Source organism: Capricornis sumatraensis, chromosome 3, assembly GCF_032405125.1.
Source record: "Capricornis sumatraensis isolate serow.1 chromosome 3, serow.2, whole genome shotgun sequence".
NCBI classification, from domain to species: Eukaryota; Metazoa; Chordata; class Mammalia; order Artiodactyla; family Bovidae; genus Capricornis; species Capricornis sumatraensis.
Genome location: NC_091071.1, coordinates 28,944,608 through 28,967,789, shown reverse-complemented (window position 1 = coordinate 28,967,789; position 23,182 = coordinate 28,944,608). Strand labels below are relative to the sequence as shown.

Here is a 23,182-nt window from a genome sequence, read left to right as displayed (position 1 = left end):
AATCTTCCATGAGAGGTGATGTTTGAGGAACAGGAACTGCGTTTTATTCTGGGCCTCTGAGCACCCAGCACGTGGCTGGCTGTCCCCCTGGGGAGCACAGACGCTGCAGCTCAGAAGTAGGAATTTGGACAGTCTGGCCTCACAGATTTCCTTGCTGCTGCTAAAATTACTACACCTGACCTATTATGTATGGAACTGCTGTCAGTTCTTTTGACTTTCTACAAACTTTAAAATGAAAATTTAGCACTTATGAAACAGTAAGAGCATGAAAGTAACTGGCCTGGTGTTCGAGTTAGGGTTCAAGTTTACATACCAATGAATTGAAGTGTGTATAAACATTTTACCTTTTTATTTTTCCAGATGTGAGGCCCACATGACCAGTTACTCCACATCTAAACTCTTCATTCTAGCCTTGATTTGGACAATTGAGTTGGTTTTTCTTTCCTCCTAGACTCCACCACAAACAGGACTCCAAACGCAGCCTCAGATAGCAGCCGCCACTCTATCCTCGGGCCTGGCCCAGGCTGTGCCTCAGAAGCAAGATGCTTTCCCAGCACGCGCGCTCAGTCAGCCTCAGCAGGCCAGAAAGGTGGGTGATGCCGACAGCAACAGGCTGCTGCCGGCTTGTACTGAATATTACCATCCGCTCAGCATCTAGTGAGCATCTTCATAGGCGCCTCCTCCGTGAGAAGCCCGTTTGTTCTTTTCTGTGATGCATCTCCCACCGGGTGAGCCTCAGGTCAGATGGCATTAGGCTGCTATGTGAAAAATCGCTCATCTTAGCAGTTAAGCTCCTCTTCCAAGTTTCCAAACTATTTTTTCAATCCTCATATATAGAATTTTCTAAGGTTTTCAAGGTTTTTCTCAAAATAATCATTTTGTAGGGGGAAAAGTGTCCTGGGAAAAGATATTTGAAGATGAAAAAGACTGTTTTTGAAATGTTTATCTTGAGCAAGATCTTTATGTATCTTTAAGAGTCTGCCTTCTCAGAGAGTAAGAGCCCCCCCGCAGCCTATGTCTGGCTGCCATTCTAGCTCACCACTTCCTCTGTGCTGTGCCTTATGCAGGACTCTTTATTGGTTCCCCATCTTTAAAGTGACGCTGCTGACCTGTGTCAGTGTCCTGTACAGGAATTCTCCAAGAGTTCTGCTGAACAGTCCCAAGTGTCACCCAGACTCCCTCTTATCCAGTAGGTGGAGCTATGTGCACATCTCCTTGCCAGAAAAATATTAAGTCCTCAAAAATCGGTCTTACTACTTTAAACCTGGAGAACAATTAGTCTCAGAGTTTTAATCTTTAGCATAAAAGAGCCTAGATAATTAGGTGTACCTGTGATGTGCCCAGAGTGCTGTGGACTCTCTGGGCTAAGTCAACTGGAGGAACAGACAGGAGTGACCTCTTGGGACAGCGACTGTCATGTTAACACACCTGCTCTCTTGAATATCCTCTGAGGAGTGCAGTGAGCAAGGAGTTAGAAGTGGGCCCAAATAACTGTCTAGTGCAGTGAGAAGCTTAGCAAATGTTCAGATGGTAAGACTAAAGTTTTCTCTTAAGGAAGAGAGAGAAAAAGAGTATACAGACAGATAAGAAAGTATAGCTATTGACCTTATCACCCAGAAAAGCTGTACTACTTAGAAGGATACACACTCACACAGGTGGATTCTTTACAGTCTGAGCCATTAGGGAAGCCCCAAGAAATACAAATATAGAGGATAAGTTTTTCTCTCTCAGAACACCAGCAGTATAAAGTATATTTATGAGCAAACCAGTTGTTCTGTGAAATACAACTACAAAATAACATTTTGGCCATACATTTGCAAAAGGCCCTAAAACCTCTGGCTTTTGATGAGGAGTCAGACAACAAACTTTGTAATTCCACAGGAAGAAATTTGCACCTCTGCCTAACTGAGCAGAAGAGAGCTGCTCAGAAGGGGGCAGACTTTAAATGGGGCTTTGCAGTGACTTGGAGAAATGTTCAAGAAACGTGAAAAACCGAGTATGGCCTTTCCGTTAGGAAGGAAAGGGGGCCTGGGAGCAAGAAGGGCAGCCCACCAGCCGAAGATTAGATTTTACCCAAGGGCAGGAGGGCCAGTGAGTGCAGGAGGGACACGATCGCGGGCGCGTGTGCGTGTGTGTTGAGACTGTTGTCGCCGAGGTGGGTTGGCAGGCAAGGAGGCACAGCTGGACCACAGAGGCAGTTTTCTAGTGATGGACAGTGAGGACCTGGTTCAGGACAGCAGACCACAGGGCCCAGCCCAGGAGGCGTGTCTGAGATGTGTGAGTGCTGAGGGCAGAAAGCAGAGCAGACTGACGGCTCCATTTACCTCCATTAAGTGTCAAAATTAAAGGCAAGACCAAGAATTACTTTCCCTCAGAGGCTGGGGGTAGTGGGAAGAGGGGGAAAGTTTAATTTGGAACATATTAAATTCAAGATGTTCCATATGTATGTGTATAAATGTGACAAGTGTGGCTTTGGCACCTGGGAGCATGATTGGGAGACGTGGGCCTGGTGGTTACGAGCGAAAGAGCCACGAGAGGAGATGAGGAAAATCATATCCGCAGCACGCTGCCGTCCAAGACGGACCACAGATGCCGAGGAACCGGGGCCGGTGGGCCGCGTCCAGCCCACCTCTGTCTGTGGGCGAGCTGTCCTGAGCCCCCTCCCCGTTTCATGTCTCATCCAGGCTGCATTTGGGCCGCAGGCCAGGGCAAAGCAGTTATGATGTGGGCCACACAGCCCCCCAAACCCTAAACTGTACCATTTGTGGCTTACACAGAAAAGATTTGCTAAGTCTTGTTCTAAAACATGGTTTTATTAGGTAAAGCAAAAGGACAAACTGATGAACAAATATTTATTCATGACAGGTTTTCACCAGCTCGGCATCCAGTACAGTTCTGCCCTATCAGAGAGCACCTGCTCCAGCGGTGCAGCAGCCCTTTATCAACAAGGCGAACAACAGTGTCCTTCAGCCCCGAAGCACCCCGCTGCCCTCCCTGCAGAACGGCCCCAGCCCTCCCAACAAGGTAACCCAGCCCCCTGGGCAGCGACAGTGCACACAGGGCACAGGTTCATCCAGAGCCCAGGCCTTCGGGCCTGTACGGCTGAGTGTCGGCATTAACGGGGTGGCAGGGTGGCGGGGGAGACCAAAGTGCCGGGGTGTACTTACTCCAGGGCAGCTTAGCGGTCAGCACAGTGAAGGTGGCCCCGCCTGCCGACACCCCCAGTTGGGGACAGACCTACTGCCCGAGCCCAGCTAACTGGTTCCTCCTCTGTCTGCCGCAGCCCGGCTCGCCCCCTCCGCCCCAGCAGTTTGTGGTCCAGCACTCTCTGTTTGGGAGTCCAGTCCCCAAGACAAAAGACCCTCCCCGCTATGAGGAAGCCATCAAGCAGACACGCAGCGCCCAGTCTTCCCTTCCAGAGGTGAGAAGGCCACGCTCCAACGTGGTAGGTCCTCCTGAGCTTGAAGCCCTGGTCTAGATGGACTTGCCTCCCAAGAGACATAAGTTTCATGACTGGGAGCCTTGCTTGCCTTTCAAATGGCTATTTGAAATCAAAATATCATTCACATCGAAGACTCCCAAGGGTGATTTTCAGCGGCCACATAACCTGCAGTTCCCACTTACTCAGTTTCAGTATTTGTCTTTAACTTCCCCCCAGAGCCAGAGGCAGGTTGTGTGAAGGATAGATGTGTATATGTGTGACCAGGGCACGTGTGTTATACAGATCCGTTTTCTAAAGCCACCATCTGTCAGGCCAGCATCAAACTGACCTGTTCCCCGCTGGATGGGCTTCTAGACCACCCAGCACCTGCATCCACTCTGTCCCTCATCACCAGTGCCTCACCCCCAGCAGGCCAGCCCTCATGAGCAGCTCTGCTCGTGTATTGAGCAGACACACTTTAGAAGGACAGACCGAGGCCCTCCTGGCCTACTGTATCTATCCCAGAGATGGGAAAAGGCAGAGTTCCTGTCTGTAAAAAGCATCTGGCCTCAGGTGGGCACCTGATGACAAAAGCCACGTCAGACCTTACCCTGAACACGCCTGGGCTTACTGCCTGTCTCAGCTTAAAACTCAACTCACTGTCAAGGAAGAACCCCGGCCTCATAAGAGGCTGCAGGGAATGGACTTGATCCCACTGCATGGATGCTGACAGTGAACGAGGAGGTGTGCTGATCAGAGCTAGACCGTCTGCTCGCACAGACACAGCAGACACGCCTGCAGGGTCATGCCGCTCTCCTCACCCCCACAGTCCATGTGTGACTCCGTGGGGCCTTCACGTACAGTTGGGGGTGTGTGGGGCCAAGGGTTCAGCATTCTCCAGCGAGCAGCACCCACACCATGGCCATCTTGACCTACTTGGTTGCCCCAGCAAGTAGCTGCAGACACTGCTCAGTACCAGCAACAGGGCCCACTTTGGCACACTCACAGATGGCGAGCAGGGTACCCAGGGCAGACTGCCTACTCAAGGAAGCAAACAGTTTCCAGGGCTTCTTCATATTCACTTAGTACCAAAGGAAGATAACTTTTCTAGTTGTAAGATGTTCCTCTAGTTCCAGACTCAGCAGGGGCGTTTATTTGTGAGGGGAAAGCTGAATTTCAGAACTTGGTTTAGATATCACAAAAAGAATTGAAACAAATGATGCTGGACTAGACTGTGATCCCCTTGGTCCATCTGGAAGGAACATATTTTCAAGAAAATCCTTCCAAACCTGGTTCTCACATACAGGTTGCTACATACCATTTAGTTATCAGTGTAACAACACAGACTCACCCTCACACCTTAACCTAAGAGCTGATTTTAACCCCTGCCCTCTGTCTGTCTCTGGCTCATGCATATAGACTAAGGGAGTCAGGTTCTGTTTGGATGAGTAGCTATCTGTAATTCTCTATACACCACTGAGCATTAAGCCAGGGATTATGAGGTTTTTAAAATACATTTACTTAGACTTCCAATTCCTACCAGTTCAGCTTCCCACAAATAAGAGCTGTAAAGCCTGGTCATAGTCAAGTCACTGAAGAGTGAACAGACAGAGTCACATTCTTGGGAGAAGTCTGCACTTAGGGGAGTTCCATAGCATGAGTGCTCTGTTTTCACTCTGGGGTCAAGCTAAGTGGTGAGGTTACTGGTAGAAAAACCAGAGCCTTTATGCCTTGGGAATCCAGAAGACTGGTTCTTCCCCTTCTGGGTTGCTCTCAGCTGAGAGAGGAGATCCCCAAATTCTGTCTGCCCACATCTCTGGGTGACCCCTAAACCACATAGGCATGGACTGGAGTCACAGCAGATCAGCCAAAGACAGAAGGCCTGACCTGAGATTGGAACTTCTGCCCAAGAGACGTTTTACGGTTCAGGTCCAACCCGAGTTAACTGCCTACTAAAATAAAAGAAACCACTCATCTGAGAAAAATAACAGAATGCAGTCTCCACAACTTGGTATCCATGACAGCCATTCACAACACGGCAGTATACAAAGAATCAGGAAAATGTGACCTTTTCTCAAGGGAAAAAGGCAATCAGCTAAGACTAACACCCAGCTGATTTGAGTCACAGAATCTGCACAACTATTATAACTATCCTCAATAATATAAAAGAAAATCTACTTGTAGGAAAAAAGAGAAAGACTGTTAAGTAGATATAGAAAAGATTTTTTTAATGAAATGGAAATTCTAAAACAAAATTACAGAGTCTAAAATGAAAAAAATTATAGATCGTCTTAGCAGAATGGAGGTGGCAGAGGTTAAAAAAAAAAAGTGAACTTGAAGAAAAATCAGTAGAACTTATCCAGTCTGGATAACAGAAAAAAAGATTAAGGAAAAGGTGAGCAGAGTCTCAGAGACCTATTATTTCATATCAAACAGTCTAAATGGCTATGGATGGTAGTCCCAGGAGAGGACAGAAAGAATGAGGCAGGTAAATATTTTAAGAAATACTGATCAGAGTTTTTATGAATATGATAAAAAACAAGTTTATAGCTTTAGGATGCTCAGTGAACACCAGCAGGATAAATAGATGGCCTAGTCATATCATGGTTAAATTACTGAAAGCCAGATTTAAAGAGCAGATCTTGAAAGCATCAAGAGCACAGCAATACAATATACACAGGTAACAGCTGCTATTGGCCCTTGAGCACCACAAGTTAGAACCGCACAGATCCATTATATATAGATTTCAGTAAATACATAGTACAGTACTGTACAGTCTGGTTGGTTGGAACCGTGGATGCAGAGTCATGGATATGGAGAGCCAGTTCTATAATACGTGGATTTTCGACTGCTCGAGGGAGGAGCGCAGTTCCCCTGACCGCTGTGGTGTTCAGGGGTCAGCTGTATTTGATTTACAGTTGACTTTCCATCAGAAACTATGGAAGCATGAAAAGAATGGAACAGCATCTTTAAAGTTCTTGGGCGGAGGGGTGGGGGAGCAGGAGGAGAACACTGTCGACACAGTATTCCCTGTCAAGTAAAAATATCCTTTAGTTCACTTTCCTTCTTAGAGTGCAGACAAGGAAAAATTAAGAATTCATCACTACAAAACCTGTATTATAAGATATTACACTATCTTGAGAGGTTTATAAAATATATAGCTATGATACTTAAAAATAACTAATAAAGGATGGAGGAAATCAATGATCTTTATGTTTACTGGGGTTTTATATTTTATATGAAATGGTACATTAAGTAGCCTATGGAAAATTAAGGGTATATATTGTATATCTACAGTAACAACTTAATTATTGCTTTTTAAAAATAGAAAAATTAAGCTAGAATTCCAAAAGATCACTATTTTTAAAGGCCAAGCAAAGAGGAACAAGAAACAGGACAAATATTATAGAAACAAATATGAAAATGATAAACCCAAACTTAACCATATCAATGACTGCATAAAACATACTAGTAGAATAAATAATAGTTAAAATGCAGAAATTATCAGAATAGATGGAAAACTAGACCCAAATGTATGTTGTGTACTTGGACTTAGTGACTTGCTTCTAACAAATAGAACTGGCAGGAAAGATGGTCTGTGGCTTCTGAAACTAGGTCATAAAGCCACCCAGCTTGCACTGTCTTAGACCTCTGGCTTTGGAGAGAGCCAGCTCTTACGCCGCATGGACAGTCCAGCAGCACCCTGCAGAGGCCCACATAAAGAGAAACCGAGGCCTTCCATCAACCACCTTGTCCTCATGAAGTCAGTTACCTTTACAGGGACATTCGTCAGCTGTGAGATGGCTGTACCCTGGCCAGAATATTGGCTACAGCATCATGTAAGAACCCACACTAGAACTACCCACCTAAACCATTCCTAAATTCCTGACTCTTAGAAACTTAGTGTTTTAAGCCACCAAGTTTTTTGCACCGATTTGTAATACTGCAGTAGATAACTACTAAATGCGCATACAAGGGGCATACTTCAAATACGAAGACAAAGGTTGAAAGAAATGATTGGAAAAAGGTACCATGCAAACAGTATGCATAAGAAGTTCTGGCCAGAGACTGGGACAGACATTTCACCATAGAAAATACACAGGTGGCAGATAAGCACATGAAAAGATGCTCAACATCCTTAGTCATTAGGGAAATGCACATTAAAACAACAACGCAGTGCCACTACTAACTGCCAAATGTCTAAAATGACTGCCCATACCAAGTGTTGCCGAGAATGGAGAACAGCTAGAAACATCCATTGCTGTGGAAATGTAAAAACAACATAATTTTGGAAAACAGCCATCTCTTAGAAAGTTGAACATACACCTACTCTATGATTCTGCCATTCTACTCCTCAGTATTTACCCAAGAGAAAAAGGAAAACATGTCTATACAAAGATTTGTACACAGATGTTCACAGCAACTTTATTTGTAATACCCAAAGAGTGCCGACAATCCAAACAAACTGATATTTCCATACAGTGGGATACTCTCAGCAATAAAAAGGAATGAACTTTTCCTGCTGTACTCTACAACATGGATAAATCTCAAATTCATTGTGCCAAGTGAAAGAAACCTCCTCTACCCCTCTGCCAAAAAGTACAAACTGTATGACTCCATTTATATAAAACTCTAGAAAATGTAAACTCTTCTGTATTCAAGGAAAGCAGATCATTGGGTTGCCTGGGGCTGAAAGGAGTATTGCAAAAGGGCATGAGGAAACTTCAGGCGAAATGGGTATGTTCATTACCTTGATTGAGTTGATAGTTTTGTGGATGTATACATATGTCAGAACTTATCTAATTGTCAACTTTATGTGAGTGTAGTTTATTGTATGTCAGGTAACTCTCAATAAGGCTGGAAACCTTTCAACATATTTTTACGTAAATACAAATGAATGAAGACATTTTTAGAAGAAAGTGTTAGAAGCCTCTCAAAATGCAAACAGTGATAGACTGTAAGTAGTCATCTGAACTGGGTGTTCACCCCATTCTCGCTCTATTAAGTAACCAACTATGCCACATAGGGTGGGGTTTCACGTCTCAGGAGACCTCAGAATTTCAAAATTATCGAAGGATAGGTTAGATGGGATGTTCTGTAAGGTTGCTAGTGCTCCCAGTTGTCTAATGCTCCCAGGGTACAAAAGAAAGCTAACATATATTCTCCTTTGTTGTAGATTTCCAGTGCACACAGTCAGCAGATGGACGACCTCTTTGACATCCTCATTAAAAGTGGAGGTAGGTCAAGATCACATTAGATCCCTAGAGAGTCTTATTAACGAGTCTATGGCAGTTTTCCTCTAGAGCCCACCACACATCTCTTAAGTACTGAGAAACATTATCCTAATTCTACCTCACCTTATTCTTTTAAATCTGTTCAATTTAGTCTGTTAAGATGTAGAATCCATTCTTTCAGTATAACACAGTAATATAATAGATTTAACAATAGATGGCCTGTTGAAAAAGATAGGCCATCTCAAAACAGCACACTAGAACCATATTTAAATTCCATACTAAAAACTTCAAAACTTGCTCCAAGTGTGTATTGTTGTGATGGGATAAAAACATTCCAATTTATGTGTTATTTCGCAAAAACCAAGTCACCTTGAAACGTGTATTAACCTGTAAAACAGATGACTAATGCCAGTTCGATGCATGAAGCAGGGCACTCAGAGCTGGTGCTCTGGGAAAACCCAGAGGGACGGGGTGGGAAGGGAGGTGGGAGGGGGGTTCAGGATGGTGGGACACATATATGCCCATGGCTGATTCACGTCAATGTATGGCAAAAACCACCACAATATTGTAAAGTAATCAGCCTCCAATTAAAATTCAAAGGCAAAGCACTTTCTACATATGATTGAACATCTTAGATTTTTTACAGTCTTGTCATCTTAAATAGGAATAAGGGAATGTTAACTACAAAAAAAAAGAAAAAAAATTCAAGGATCTCTCTGCCTAAACTTACATATATCTAAAAATAAGTATAAAGTCAGTATTTTAAAACTTGAAGTGTTATTTTGGAATATTTCTAAAGTATTCTCAAATTACTTTGATGAAGGAGTTTTATTCAGATTTTAAAATTGTGATAAAAATTTCTCCATTCATAGGAGGTTCTGTTTAATTTTGAGGTTAATGATTTTGTCATAATGTTTGACATAACAGAAAATTCTTGATATTTGACTACATACAGGTCTGTATGTGCAGATAGCATTTTTTTTTTTTTGGCCTTGCAAAATAATTAATTCATGATAAAAATTTTTAAAAAGACACTCCATAACTGAATTTAAGGTTAAAAAAATAATGAAATGCTTTTTGCCAAATCTGGTTAAAATAAAGATTTCTTGGAATGATTAAAAAGAATAATGTTTGCAGTCTAAACTTGGAAACTAAAGTATGACAGTCATACTAACAGTTATTTTCTAAAAGAGATAATTTTTATGACAAAGTATCAATGAGTATATTATTTTATGTTATTATATATTAATAGTAGTGATAATGAGGACAGAGATTTAAATCATTGATGGTAAAACTAATTATTTAGGTTGCACTTCCAGCTTTCAAAACAATTCCAGAGCTGACAACAAACTATCCTAAAAACATACACAATACACACAGTTGACAGTTCACTCAGGAATCAAACTATAAGTTCTTTCTCTCGTTTACCCATCCCAGTCATTTAATTGTAAGAGTGATTATTAATCCATGTTTCCTCGTGTACCTGCATATAAATGAAACCAATCAAATACTCATAAGAAAATAAAAGAAAAGATCCTTCATTTAAGTGTATATAGCCAAGTGAGCACTGGTATCAGAGCAGAAGGTCCATTAATTTGCTACTTGATCTGACAAGGAATGACACGTAACTAGTGCTTCCTAAGACACTGTATAAAATCTTAAGGATTTAGTAAAACTGAGAAAACAATAAAGAAAAAATAAGTAATCCACAGTCTCTTGGAGATGACGTGTTTGCTTTAACTCAGAAATGACATAAAAGAACATTGTATCTTTTAACAACTTTGTATAGAATGTCAATGGCTAAATTGGGCATACAACTATAATAAAAAAGAGAAAAGAATATAATTAGATCTTTCATAACAGGAAGGCTGTACATCATGCCTGCACAAACTTGGGGTATCCATTTTGACATTCACTATAAGGGTGGTATCTGCTGATAGCTGACTCAAGCTATAGGGGGAGACAGGAGGCTGTCTTCAGCCTGCAGTGACTGAGAATAAAGACCCAGAAATCAAATAATTGAAAACCATCAACTCCTACTTGCCAGTAGAGACTGCAGTTAATGCTTACTCTTACCGTAAAGAATTGAAAGCACACCAGAATGCTATCAACTTACATGTTTATATATTTAACGACATTATCTATCACCATTATCACCTTAACATTTATCAAGGGCCGCACCTGACCAGTAGCAACCTCTTCCTTACTCTAAAATGGACCGTGTGTAAGTCACTGCACAGAGAAGATAGTGCCCTAATGAATAGAAATGTTGAAATAGTACGAAATCACTGCTAATTACTTGAATTATTTTACACAGAGATTTCCCTCCCTATAAAAGAAGAACCTTCTCCTATTTCCAAAATGAGACCAGTGACAGCCAGCATCACCACAATGCCGGTCAGCACCGTGGTGTCCCGGCCACCACCCCAGGTCCAAATGGCACCACCCATATCCTTAGAACCTATGAGCAGTCTATCTGCCAGCTTAGAGAACCAACTCGAAGCCTTCCTGGATGGAACTCTACCTTCAGCTAATGAAATCGCTCCCCTGCAAAGCAGCAGCGAGGACAGAGAGCCCTTCTCCCTGATCGAGGACCTCCAGAACGACCTGCTGAGCCACTCAGGCGTGCTGGACCCCTCGCACTCACCCATGGAAATGGCCGAGGCCCAGTTTGCTGCAAGTACGCCCTGTCTGTCCCTTGACCTCTCTGACTCGAACTTGGACAACATGGAGTGGTTAGACATTACCATGCCCGGCACGTCATCGGGACTCACACCGCTCAGCACCACCACTCCCAGCATGTTCTCTGCCGACTTCCTAGACCCACAGGACCTGCCGCTGCCATGGGACTAACAGCACAGATTTCTCGTCTCAGAGTTTATGAGGTTTGAAGACGACGACGATGTTTCAAAAAGGTCAGATTTTAGAGACAGATCCAGAGTTGCATCATTGCAGTTTACCGTATGTTGTCACAGAAAGATGGGACGGATGGTCAGAGGCTGGAAACCAAGTTTGAAAACATTTCATTGCATCCAGCAGTGAATATGCCTGTGATTTGATATAGCACAGAGCCTTCTGAAAAAAAACACTACTCCAAGAAGACTCATCTGTTTCTCCAGACTTCAGTAAAGAACGAAAGGTACCTTTAGATTAAAAACCTGAAGAGTAAGGTGTGCAGGGTGGCAACACGAGGGCCTCTGGTCATCAGCTACAGTTAAACCTCTGTGGTCATTTTAAGACCTTACATAAAAGGCAGACAGCTCCACTGAAAGAGAAGGGAGGTGAGCGATCACTGCACAGGGTATCTCCTAGAAATGGCCTGAGCCCGGCCCAAGATGCAGCCAGGGTCAAGGGCAGTGGCCAGCACCAGCCAGTTCAGTGACAGCTTCCCGCTGAAGACTTTTGGTTCCATTCAGAAACCGATGTAATTTTTTTGTGTGTTTTAGTTTATTTTGTGATTTGGGGGAATCTTACTTTAGATCTCCAGATTTAAATTGAAATGGGAGATCTTTCACCATTACCAGACAATGTCGACAAAATACTGTCGTAAACAATCCACTCTAAGAAGGCCAGGTGTATTGATAACACTGAAAAGTCTATTAGCAGCCCTCTGGGTTGATTACATTGATTTTAATGTGTATATTAGACACTTGTATGTATACTCTGACATTGTGATTTGTACAGCCTATGTTGGAGTAAGGAATTGGATACCCAGTGGTCCTACTTGTTTTAATAACTCGAATATTTCTAGAGTACTTGAGCCACGTGTATTTCCATATTTAAGGAATTGCTGACTTTCAGGTAACCAGGCCCATCTCAAAGAACCAAGAAAAGGCTTTGGCGTGAAATATCTTTCTGAGCTGATGAGCTGCCAAGAGAAGGCAAGGCAGCAGTCTGTCGTCCCCCTAGGACATTCCCAGAACGGTTCAGGTGGCGTGGTGGCACCAGGTCGGCCGGCGGACCCAGCCCTGGCCTTCCTCTTCTCGGTCACCGATCCCTGGTTACCGTTTTCCAGACTTGCAACTGGATGTCATACCTGAGCTCTCACTGTATCATCAGGCTGAAGGTTGAGAAACTGGAGGTATTATTAGTAGTTTTTTATATTGAAAAAGTCATATTTGTTGAGTAGGATAGTTTCAGAGTTTTCTAAAATGCCAACTATCACAGGATTTCCAAAATTATTTCAGTCAATTGCTAGTCATTTAAGTATATGACAAAATATAAAATAACTGAAAAAAAAAAAAAAACCCACCTGAAATCTACTTAAAAGTGTGGAGACTTTTTACTAAATAAGAGCATTGTGCTCTAACCTCACCTTGGGTAAACCCTAGTCAGGCTTTCTGTGGGTCTGTAAATGGTGAATGTTCCCACAGTGACGGGCAGCCTGACCCATTACTTGGAAAGAGTCTGTGAATCATTTCCAGGTTTTGTGTTTTGCCTAAGAACTGATCTTACTTTATATTTTTATCTCAGTTTGTGAATTTTACTCTGTAAGAAAAGTCCATTTTCCCAGTGTTCAGTTGCCCGGCACCCTGGAGCCCTCAGTTGAAAGCCCTCCCAACTGGAAAGTGCTTCTGGATGGTTCGGGCAGAGGTGGTCAGGTGCAGCGTGGTCTGGAGTAGGTATTTTGAGTGCTTAGAGATTGGTCATCCAACAGGTGGGAAATCGTAACCATTGAGCAGAGCGCCACCTTCTGACCAAGCCCAGCAGGATGGTCAGCATCCTGGGCGTGAGTAGGTTCCTCTCAGAGGGCCTGTCTCCAGGGCTGGGGCTCCTGACTGGGGAATGTGCTCTTCTTAGGGGAGGTCTGGGCCCTGAGTTTTTGTCCAGGGCTTGTCTGGCCCACACTTAAGACTCTGAGCATTGTATTCATTCAGATTGAAATATGTTATTAGCAGCAGATATCAGTGGGACTGTAGGAGGCAACTGAACAGCTAGTGGTATTGGCTCTTGTCGACTTAACTTTCTATCTCTGTCATCCTGCACTGTGTATATAGATTGTTCTTTAGCCCTCAGCTCCCCTTATTGCTTGGCTAAGATAGGTTTGAAACATGCCACAGGAAGGTTGCTCTCCAAAAACACACACTGCAGTGCACAGAATGCCATCTTATATACAGCCTGCTCTCTCCTGATGATGAATCGCTGAGTGCCCACTTCACCTTCACGCAGCAGCATCTCCCCTGAAGGCGGCAAGGAGCGTCCAGTTACTGATGCTCGCGGCTGCCGCCTGCCCTCCAGTCCTGGCGTGTGTGCAGTTGGGGGGAGGGGGTGGTATTGTTGTGTACCACTCTGCAAAGTACCATACTGCCCAGCAGACAGCCACCTCCTAGAAACATTATCTCACATCCAGTCTTATTTCCTAAATATTCCTGAAACACAGTAGTATCGAGCTTACCTTACTAGTGTATATAGGTGCCAGGTCGTGTCATTAAGGATGGGAGGAACAGAAAGTTACATCGAAGATGCTGCAGAGCCTTGGCAAGTCCAGGCATATGTGGTCATCTTGTACATTTCAGCAAAGCATGTACTAGAAAATCTCACAGGACACTGCGGGCTTTACATCCTAGTGTTTTTCCTGAAATGTGCAATCTACTGTATAGTATCTGCCACGTATTTGTACATAGATGCAGTCTGAGTTCATGCAACTTCATGCTCAGATACTGTTTGTGTTTTATATGAATATTTTTATGGCACTAAAGAGATCTTATTTAAATTTCCTTTTTACAAACTTCACGGTTCTGTGACCCGTGGATGTGCATTCTCAGAATCGTGGTGAAGGCAACATGGTGTGGTCCCCCCAGCTGCCGCCCGTAGAGGCGCCATCACGAGCTGTGAGGTCAGTGGACGCCAAGTGACAGCTGATGAAAAGTGTGTCACCTATTTGGTCACCAAAGCTGACTCAGGCTTCCTCCACCCCAGATCATTCTAGCCATACAAGCTTTCTCCAGAGTCCCTTTCAGGATCTCAGGCTGAGATCCCACCACAGCTGGCAAAAGAGCTGTCCCCGCCAGGGCCGGACCATCTCGTTACTGTCCACAACCAGCCTTTGGCTGGGTTCACACCCCTCACTCACACGCATGTCCGGGCGCGTCCAGTGGCTCCCGCCATGAGTCAGCTGGAGGGTGTGCAGCGGCACCAGGGGCTGTTTCAAGAACTTCCCATCGACTGACTGTCAGCATCCATCAGCAGAGACACTGGGGCCACACAGCTAGGTCCCCAAGTAGAGCCCCACAGGTCACCACCCGTCACTACAAGCGTCAGTCCTGACCGCTGGCACCAGAGCAGGACACCAGGCAAAGTGACCCCCACCTGGAGGCCACACAACCAGCCCACACTCAGAGAACGCTAACTGGAAGGTCAGGGTCACCAGGAAACAGCTCACACATGCGGACGTGTGTGTCTGGAGAGCAGCCTCACTGCATTTCCGCCCATCTTGTATGTGGTTTCCGTCAAAACTGGAAAATGACAACGAAGATGTAGTCATTCTTTTTCTCAGTTCAAACCTTTGATAACTTGCTCCTTCAGTGATCTTTCTGGGCTACGTTTTTATTTGTGAAGTGACTGCATGGCAATAAGCAGGTCTCCATCTGTCCCCATTTGCCCTTTCTTGCAGTATTTGAGGAAATGCATCATTACAAAGGGTCTCTACCTGAACTCTCAGATTCGAGGCCTGTAATTCAGAAAGCTGCACATGTTTACAAACGAGCTCTTCCCCTCCACGCAAATATGCTGCTCTGCGAATCACATCAGAAAATGTCACGACCCTGTGATAACAGGGTGGCAATCTCAGATCTGCAAGGTGCTGTCTGGTATCAAACACATCATGTCATTGGCGATCTCAACGCAGCTGTCAGGTTTTAACAGAGCTCTGTGCCAACCACTAAGACAAAGCTTTAACCAAGTTCTAGAATCACCGAGACTCGTAACGATTACCTCTCCACATCATGCTGTAAAGAAACTTGCTGGCTTAGGAGGAGGAAGCATTTAGGAAAGGGTTTAGTTGCTACCAAAAGTACTTAACCTCGAGTAACTACTAGTAATGCAAACTTGCTTTAAAGGAACCAAAGGCATTGCCAAGTATTTGCCAAAAGAAGGCACTTTTTATTTAAAATTTGAGACTAATGAGCTCTCAAAAATCAGTCCCAAAAAGGTATTGTCCATTTAAGGTTATAATTTTCACAAAGATGTAGATATTCCTCTTGTTTTCATGTAAAATAGTATAGATTTGTTTTGTTGGGTTAAGAATAATACATATTTAGCAGTAATACAGTTTTTTCCTTTCTACATACAAATTCATTTTCTTGTTTTCTTGCTTGCAATAGAAATGCAATGAGATAGGTGTTTCTCTTCTTATTTTCATTGTCACATTATGTCTTAGCATCTCACTCTATGAAAAAAAAGGAGAAAGATACCAATCTACAGAGCCCTGCTTATCAAAGCACTAGTTTAACAAACAAAAAATGATGGCAATCGGGGGTCCATTCATGTATTGCCTTTATGTTGTTTTTTAAAAGAAAAACCATGATGCCTTTGTATTTGCTGTTTGCACCCCTGAAATCAATTCCATATCATGTTTGAATGCCATACATTTTGCACATGTACTGTACATAGGTAATGCATACTGTATTTTTATATGTGTGCACACTGATCATCTGATCTTTTGTACATAGTGGCCGTATTGTAGCTGATCGGGAAATGTTTGATATCTCAGCAATTTTGCATTTTTGTGTCTCAAATAAAAAAAAATTTTTGATTTACTATGACTTTTGCTGTGCAGAGGAAAGACCAGGTGCTGTGGGTCAAGGGAGCTGCAGGGTGGGGGCAGGGAGGCCAGGAGGAGACCCCTCGTCCAGAACAAGCTTTACAGCCAAGTCACCAGACACGACCAGCAGGCATGCTGAGGCAGCCTCGGTGAATCACACAGGCAGTGCACCCTTGCCCTGGGTCCAAACAGACAGGCAGCAGCTGAACTTGACCATAACAAGATTTACACCAAAACTGTTCATTCTCCCAGTCATGAGGAAATCCCAAGTGAGGGCTCTGGCAAAGGCCATGGTGTGCAAGGATGAATGCACACACACATGCCTGCAGAAAACTGGCTCTCACTTTGACACTAATAAATGAGCCACCGACAGGATTCCTGAAAGACCCGGGTAATCCTTCAGTTCAGCCTCGTTTCAAAAGCATTTATATGAGGTATTTTTATAGGCCAAAAGAAATGGTCTTTAGAATTCAATTTCTTCGAGAAAGATGTCATTTTTCAACCCAGAAACCTATGGTTAAAATATAGTTTTGAGAACAGTTTTATATTTTCCTCTTTGATGAAATAAAACGGTAATGGGAAAACTTCATTGACAGCCAAAACTTTCATATTAGTATCTTACTATGAAAGCAGGTATTTTACCACCCTCAGAGAGGGAAAAAAGAAAGATCACTAGTCACCTGCATACAATGAAATTTCACTATCTGTGACCTTTTAGGGACCAAGAGATCCACCTCAATGGCCCAGTTAATAGATGATGCTTCCAAGGGACTAAGACGCTTGTAACATCCCATGTTGCCAGCCAGGATCCTGCCCTCAGGGAGAGAAAATGATGTCTGTGGGGACAGAAAGTGCCCCAGGCATTCCCAGGAGTGAGCAAGGGACAGAGCTGGGAGCTTTAGGGAAGAGATAAGTTAGGACATGTAAAGGACAGTCCAGCAGAGAAGACTACTCGGGCGAGGTCAGAGTTAAGGGATTTTGGCTGAGGCCCCGCTCTGTGCCAGGTGGAGGGCTGGCTACCAAAGTATGGCTGCAGGACAGAGTCTGGTCAAGAAATGCTGAGGGGGTCATCAAGGGAGTGGGGACAAACCTAGTGCTGAGAAAGTCTGGAAGGGTCAACAGCTGGGCATCTAAGGCTCCCAGACCCCAAAGGGCTAAAGACTCTTCTGGAGATTACACTGTTTTCTTTGGGAAGTACAGGCCTCCAGAAGCCTTGCAGAGTGTGAACAGAGTCACTATTTAGCATCTCTACAATCCTCTGCAGCACACTTGCTCTCGAATCAAGGCGACTACCCAGGCCTTTGTACACAGACACACCCACACACGTGATGGCTGGAGAGGAATGACAGCTCCTCCACTGAGTCCAGGGAAGACCAGTTTCAGGAAAATGCAAACTACATGTCACCAACAACTTTCTGTGTCACATAATCCCAAGTCACCTAACGACCATTCCTTCATTCCTCCTTCCACAAATAGCTTCCCTTTCTGATGGATTCAGAAAGAAACTCATCTGGACATCCTGGCTGTCTTTTCTGGTGATTTTTATGACAGTTTATTAAAATTAAACATATAGTGTACACTTAGACAAAAAGCAAGGCCACTCGGCAGCTATCTGACTGCCCTCGTGGCTACGGCTATGTGACAGATCATTCAAGGAGGACACTGCTGACAATGGCCCTATGTCCTCTAACCCCAATAAATGTACTCACCCTTCTCCCCACGCCCTGGTACACAGCGCCAGGGCACAGGAATGCAATTGAGAGACAGGTTAGTAGAAATAGCAGCAAATGTATTAAATGCAGCTAGATGCCAGGCCCTGTGCCAAACTCTTTGTGTATAACCTCGTTTAACCATAAGCCTAAGAGTGAGGAACTCTTACTGTCCCCATTTAACAGACCTAGCAATTCAAGACAGAAGGGAAATGTCTTGCCTGGAGTTAGAAAGCAGAATGTGGATTTGAGACCAAGCTTCTAACATCCCAGAACCCAGGCCATTTCTGTACACTCAGTACACACAATCCAACATCTTTGTTCAGATACATGACAAAATCAGTTGATGATAGCAGATTTAGCTAATGTCAGTTTCACCCCAACTGGGTGTCTCTCAAGTCTCCTCAATTTCACACATTTTACAAAGTAGCTATCTACTCACATGGATGGTTAACAGCTTGTACTAGGTAAGCTCCAATCAGAACATGGGTTATCTTAAGTGACAGGTATCTTAAGTGAAGCCCACGGTGGGGCCACGCCCAATGACTCACAAAACTGCCCACCTGGACAGGGACTTCTGGAGCCACCTGCACACATGCGTGTGTGCTCGTCACTCAATCATGTCAGACTCTGCAACCCCATAGACTAGCCTGCAAGGCTCCTCTGTCCATGGATTTTCCAGACAAGAATACTGGAGTGGGTTGCCATTTGCTCCTCCAGGGGATCTTCCCAACCCAGGGATCAAAGGTGTGTCTGTCTCCTGCATTGGCAGGCAGGATTTTTTACCACTGTGCCACTTGGGTGGAGCCACTTGAGCATATCCAAAAACCTAGGAGCTATAGAATGATTTTATGATATCTAGTAAAGTTGAAGATACAAACCCTGTGACTCAGCAGCTCAACTGTTTGATACTCATCCTTGAGAATCATGCACACAGGCAATCACATGCAAGAATTAACATGAAAGCATCCTTTACAAAGCAAACATTGAAAACAACTTGTATGTCTTTCATTTTGCAAATATTTAAACATAGCAATTTACATAAATGAACTATATCTAATGTATCAACATGAAAGAATCTCAAGGTGCTGAAGATGAGTGCAAAATGAAGCCTACATAATTCAAGTAACATTTTAAATCAACAATGCTGTTCACTTTTTTGTATAAAGTATAAAAATATGGATTTATGTCAATACCAAGATTCAAGATACTTCCAGAAGAGAGGAGTAAGACTGCAAATAATGTAAAGTAGGTTTCAATTAATATTGAATGTTTTAATTTTTTCTATATTTTATTTCTTTAGTAATTCTATAGCCATATAGAAAAATCAGTTCAGTTCAGTTGCTCAGTCGTGTCCAACTCTTTGTGACCCCATGAATCGCAGCATGCCAGGCCTCCCTGTCCATCACCAACTCCTGGAGTTCACTCAGACTCACGTCCATCGAGTCAATGATGCCATCCAGCCACCTCATCCTCTGTCATCCCCTTCTCCTCCTGCCCCCAATCCCTCCCAGCATCAGAGTCTTTTCCAATGAGTCAACTCTTCGCATGAGGTGGCCAAAGTACTGGAGTTTCAGCTTCAGCATCATTCCCTCCAAAGAAATCCCAGGCTGATCTCCTTCAGAATGGACGGGTTAGATCTCCTTGCAGTCCAAGGACTCAAGAGGCTTCTCCAACACCACAGTTCAAAAGCGTCAATTCTTCGGTGCTCAGCTTTCTTCACAGTCCAACTCTCACATCCATACATGACCACTGGAAAAACCATAGCCTTGACTAGATGGACCTTTGTTGGCAAAGTAATATTAACACTTATTTACTGATACTTGATTTCTTTATTTGCCCTTATTCTTTACTATGAGTTGGAAAAAGATAAGCTTAAAAAGAAAAGAATTACACAGGAATCCCATGAAAAACTGCATGCCAGTTAACTTAGATAAAATAGACAAATTCCTTGAAAGATACCAACTACCAAAAATTGACTCAACAAGAAAGAAAAACTGAAAGCCTTTCCTTTAAAATGAGGAACAAGGACTTCCCTAGCGGCTCGGTGCCAATGCAAGGAACACAGATTCAGTCCCTGACCCAGGAAGATCCCACATGCGTTAGAGCAACGAAGCCCATGCACCACAGCTACTGAAGCCTGCAGGCTCTCGGACCCTCACGCCACCACTAACGAGCGCCTGCGCCACAGCTACAGAAGCCCGCGCACCCTAGAGCCCAAGTCGAAACTACTGAGCCCATGTGCTGCAACTGCTCAAGCGTGTGGACCTAGAACCTGTGCTTCACAGCAAGACGAGCCACCACCGTGAGAAGCCCCTATGACGCAACTAGAGAGCAGCCCCCATGCTATGCAGCTAGACCCGTGTGCAGCAACAAAGGCCAGAACAGCCATTAATAAATATAACAGTATGCACATGTCAAAAAAAACCAAAGCAAGAAGTTGCCCACTCTTGCCACTTGTTCAACATAGCATTGGAAATCCTAGCCAGAGCAATTAGGCAAGAAGAAATAAAAGTCATCTGAATCAGAAAGGAAGAAGTACAGCTATCACGATTTGAAGATGACATGTTATATAGAAAAACCCTCAAGACTCCACCAAAAAACTGTTAAATTCAGTAAAGTTGCAGGATATAAAATTAATAGACAAAAATAAGTTGGATTTTTGTACAACAGTAATGAACTATGAGAAAGAGAAATTCAGGAAATAATGTTTAGAATTGCATCAAAAACAATAAAATACTTCAGTATAAGCTTAACCAAGGAAGTGAGAGACTTGTTTACTGAAAGCTGTAAGACACTGATGAAAGAAACTGAAGACACCACTAAATGGAAATATATTCCATGTTCATGGACTGGAAGAATTAACATTGTTAAAATGTCTATACTACCCAAAGCAATCTACAGATACAATTCCTATCAAAATTCCAATGACATTTTTTCACAGAAATAAAACAATCCTAAAATTTGTATGGAACTACAAAAGACCCCCAAATAGCCAAAACAATTTTGAGAGAGAAGAACAAAGCCAAAATGTTATCACATTCCCTATTTTCAAACTATACTCTAAAGCTATAATAATCCAAACAGTATGGTATTGGCATAAAAACAGACACATAAGGGAGTTCCCTGGTGGCCTAATGGTTAGGATAATGGGCTTTCACTGCTGCAGCCTGGGTTACATCCCCAGTCAAGGGACTGAGATCCCACAGCTGCATGACACAGCAAGAAAAAAAGAACCCACAGAAACACATAGATCAATGGAACAGAATAGAAGGCCCAGAAATAAACCCACGCACATATGGTCAACGAATGAGCCAAAAGTATACAATGGGGAAAAGAGAGTCTCTTCAATAAGTGGTGCTGGGAAAACTCAACATCCACATGCAAAAGAATGAAACTGGACCCTCACCTCATCTGACACCACACACAAATTAATTCAAAATGGATTACAGCCTTAAATGTAAGTCTTGAAACAATACAACCCCAAGAATACGTAGAGGAAAATCTCCTTAACATGGGTCTTGGCAATTTACATATACCAAAAGCACAACAACAAAATCAAAAAAGGAAAAAGTGGAACTCTATCAAACTAAAGAGTTTCTGCACCGCAAAGGAAACAAAAAACATAAAAAGGCAACACAACAGACCAGGAAATATTCACAAACTATATATCTGATAAATTAATATACAAATCATACAACTCAACAGCAAAATCAAAAACAAATAACCCATCTAATAATGGGCAAAGGATATGAACAGACATTTTTTCCAAAAAAGACATATAAGCAGACTTTGTTTTACTGTGCTTTGCTTTATTGCACTTCACAGATACTGCATTTTTTTTTTTTTTACAAATGAATATTTGTGGCAACCCTTTGTCAAGCAAGTCTATTGAGTGCCATTTTCCCAACAGCATTTACTATTTTTGAGTCTGTATGTCACATTTTGGTAACTCTCAAAATAATAAACTTTTTCATTATTATTATTTGTGATCTTTGAATTTATACTATGACTTGCTGAAGGCTCAATGATTAGCATTTTTTGGCAATAAGTATTTTTAAAGTTTAATGTACATTGGTTTTTAAACATAATGCTATTGTACACAGACTACAGTATAGCATAAACATAACTTTTATATGCACTGGGAAACTAAAAAATCCATGTGATGTACTCTACTTACTTAGAAGTGGTTTGCAACTGAACCTGCGGTATCTCTGAGGTATACCTGTACAAATGGCCAACAGGTATATGAAAAGATGCTCAACATCACTAATCATCAGGGAAACGCAAATTAAAACTACGGTGGGATATTAACTCACACCTATTAGGATAACTGTCATCAAAAAGACAAGAGAGAGAATTCCCTGGTGGTCCAATGGTTAAGACTCTGTGCTGCCAATGCAGGGGATGCAGGTTGGATCCCTGGTTGGGGAAGCAAGATCCAACATGCCATTAAGTGCAGCCAAAGATTAAAAAAACAAATTAAAAAAAAAAAAAAGACAAAAGACAACAAGTGTTGATGAGGATGTGGAGAAAAGGGAACTATTGTGAACTGTTAGTGGAAATGTAAATTAGTACAGTCTTCATGGAAAACAGCAGGGAGGTTCCTCAAAAGCTTAAAAACAGAACTACCATATGATATGGTCATCCCACTTCTTGGTGCATATCCAGAGGAAATGAAATCAGTATCTCAAAAGAGATATCTTCACTTTCATGTTCATTGAAGTATTATTTACAGTAGCCAAGATACAGAAACAACCTACCTGTCCATCGACATAGGAACAGATAAAGAAAATGTGATACACACACACAGGAATATTATTCACTCTTATGAAAGATGGAAATCCTGTCTCCTGCAAGAAAATGGATAAAACGTGAGAGCATTACACTAAGTGAAAGAAGTCAGACAGAAAAAGACAAACACTGTAGATGGTATCCCTTAATATGTGATATTAAGGCCAGCCTCACAGAAACAGAGAGTAGTGATGACCATCAGGTACAGGAGTGGGGGAGGAATGGCAAGACATTGATCAAAAGAACAGACTTGCAAGTATAA

General features: G+C 42.9%; 1 protein-coding gene across 2 annotated transcripts in view; it reads left to right on the top strand.

Annotated features, from left to right (window-relative positions):
* The window catches only part of MRTFB (myocardin related transcription factor B), a 209,789-nt gene extending 198,281 nt beyond the window's left edge, over nucleotides 1-11,508 (top strand). For both annotated transcript variants that reach the window (XM_068967980.1, XM_068967981.1), the window contains 5 exons: nucleotides 452-589; nucleotides 2,866-3,024; nucleotides 3,284-3,421; nucleotides 8,598-8,658; nucleotides 10,973-11,508. In XM_068967980.1, the coding sequence (XP_068824081.1) occupies nucleotides 452-589; nucleotides 2,866-3,024; nucleotides 3,284-3,421; nucleotides 8,598-8,658; nucleotides 10,973-11,508 (1,032 nt within the window). The remainder of the gene's footprint in view (nucleotides 1-451; nucleotides 590-2,865; nucleotides 3,025-3,283; nucleotides 3,422-8,597; nucleotides 8,659-10,972) is intronic.
* Nucleotides 11,509-23,182: the final 11,674 nt, after the last annotated feature.